Source organism: Tetrahymena thermophila, assembly GCF_000189635.1.
Source record: "Tetrahymena thermophila SB210 genomic scaffold scf_8253895, whole genome shotgun sequence".
NCBI lineage: Eukaryota > Ciliophora > Oligohymenophorea > Hymenostomatida > Tetrahymenidae > Tetrahymena > Tetrahymena thermophila.
This window is the reverse complement of record NW_002475964.1, coordinates 310-1,007: the sequence shown is the minus strand read 5'-3', so window position 1 is coordinate 1,007 and position 698 is coordinate 310. Positions and strand designations below refer to the sequence as shown.

Sequence of the window (698 nt, the reverse complement as noted above, 5' to 3'; positions counted from 1 at the left end):
CGAATAGGGGATTTTCAACGGTGGATATCTAGGTTCCCGTGACGATGAAGAACGCAGCGAAATGCGATACGCAATGCGAATTGCAGAACCGCGAGTCATCAGATCTTTGAACGCAAGTGGTGGAGGTGTAAAAACCTTCATGTTTGTTTCAGTGTGGAAAGGAATCACGCATCTTAATGCGATTGAAGCCGTCAAAAGCTTCTCTCGTTAAACGTGATGGGTGGTCGAGCAATCGCCGCCAGAACGAAGTAGTCACATTCCAGTAATGTGAACATTCGTTCAGGCATCAAGGCGAATGCTCACTATGCTACTCATAGAAAAATTACATTTTTCTCACTACACCTGAAACAAGCAAGATTACCCGCTGAACTTAAGCATATCAGTAAGCGGAGGAAAAGAAACTAACTAGGATAGCCCCAGTAATGGCGAATGAACAGGCTAAAGCTCAAAGTGAAAATCTGAAGTGGTCAACACAACAGAATTGTAATCTAAAGGGTCAACCTGAAACTAAGCTCCTCTCATAAGTTCCTTGGAACAGGACGTCAAAGAGGGTGACAACCCCGTAGTCGGAGAGGAAGGCTGGTGTAAGGGAGATTTCAAAGAGTCGGGTTGTTTGGGATTGCAGCCCTAAGTGGGAGATAAACTTCTTCTAAAGCTAAATATACACGGGAGACCGATAGCGAACAAGTACTGCGAAG

The 698-nt window shown here is 44.8% G+C and overlaps 1 protein-coding gene across 1 annotated transcript; it reads left to right on the top strand. All coding sequences in view use genetic code 6, as the record gives it.

Annotated features, from left to right (window-relative positions):
• Positions 1-216: 216 nt before the first annotated feature.
• Positions 217-462, top strand: TTHERM_02641280 (hypothetical protein; the record flags this gene model as incomplete). Its single annotated transcript, XM_001028186.3, has 1 exon — positions 217-462. One exon carries the CDS (start codon positions 217-219, stop codon positions 460-462), a length of 246 nt encoding a protein of 81 aa, XP_001028186.2.
• Positions 463-698: the final 236 nt, after the last annotated feature.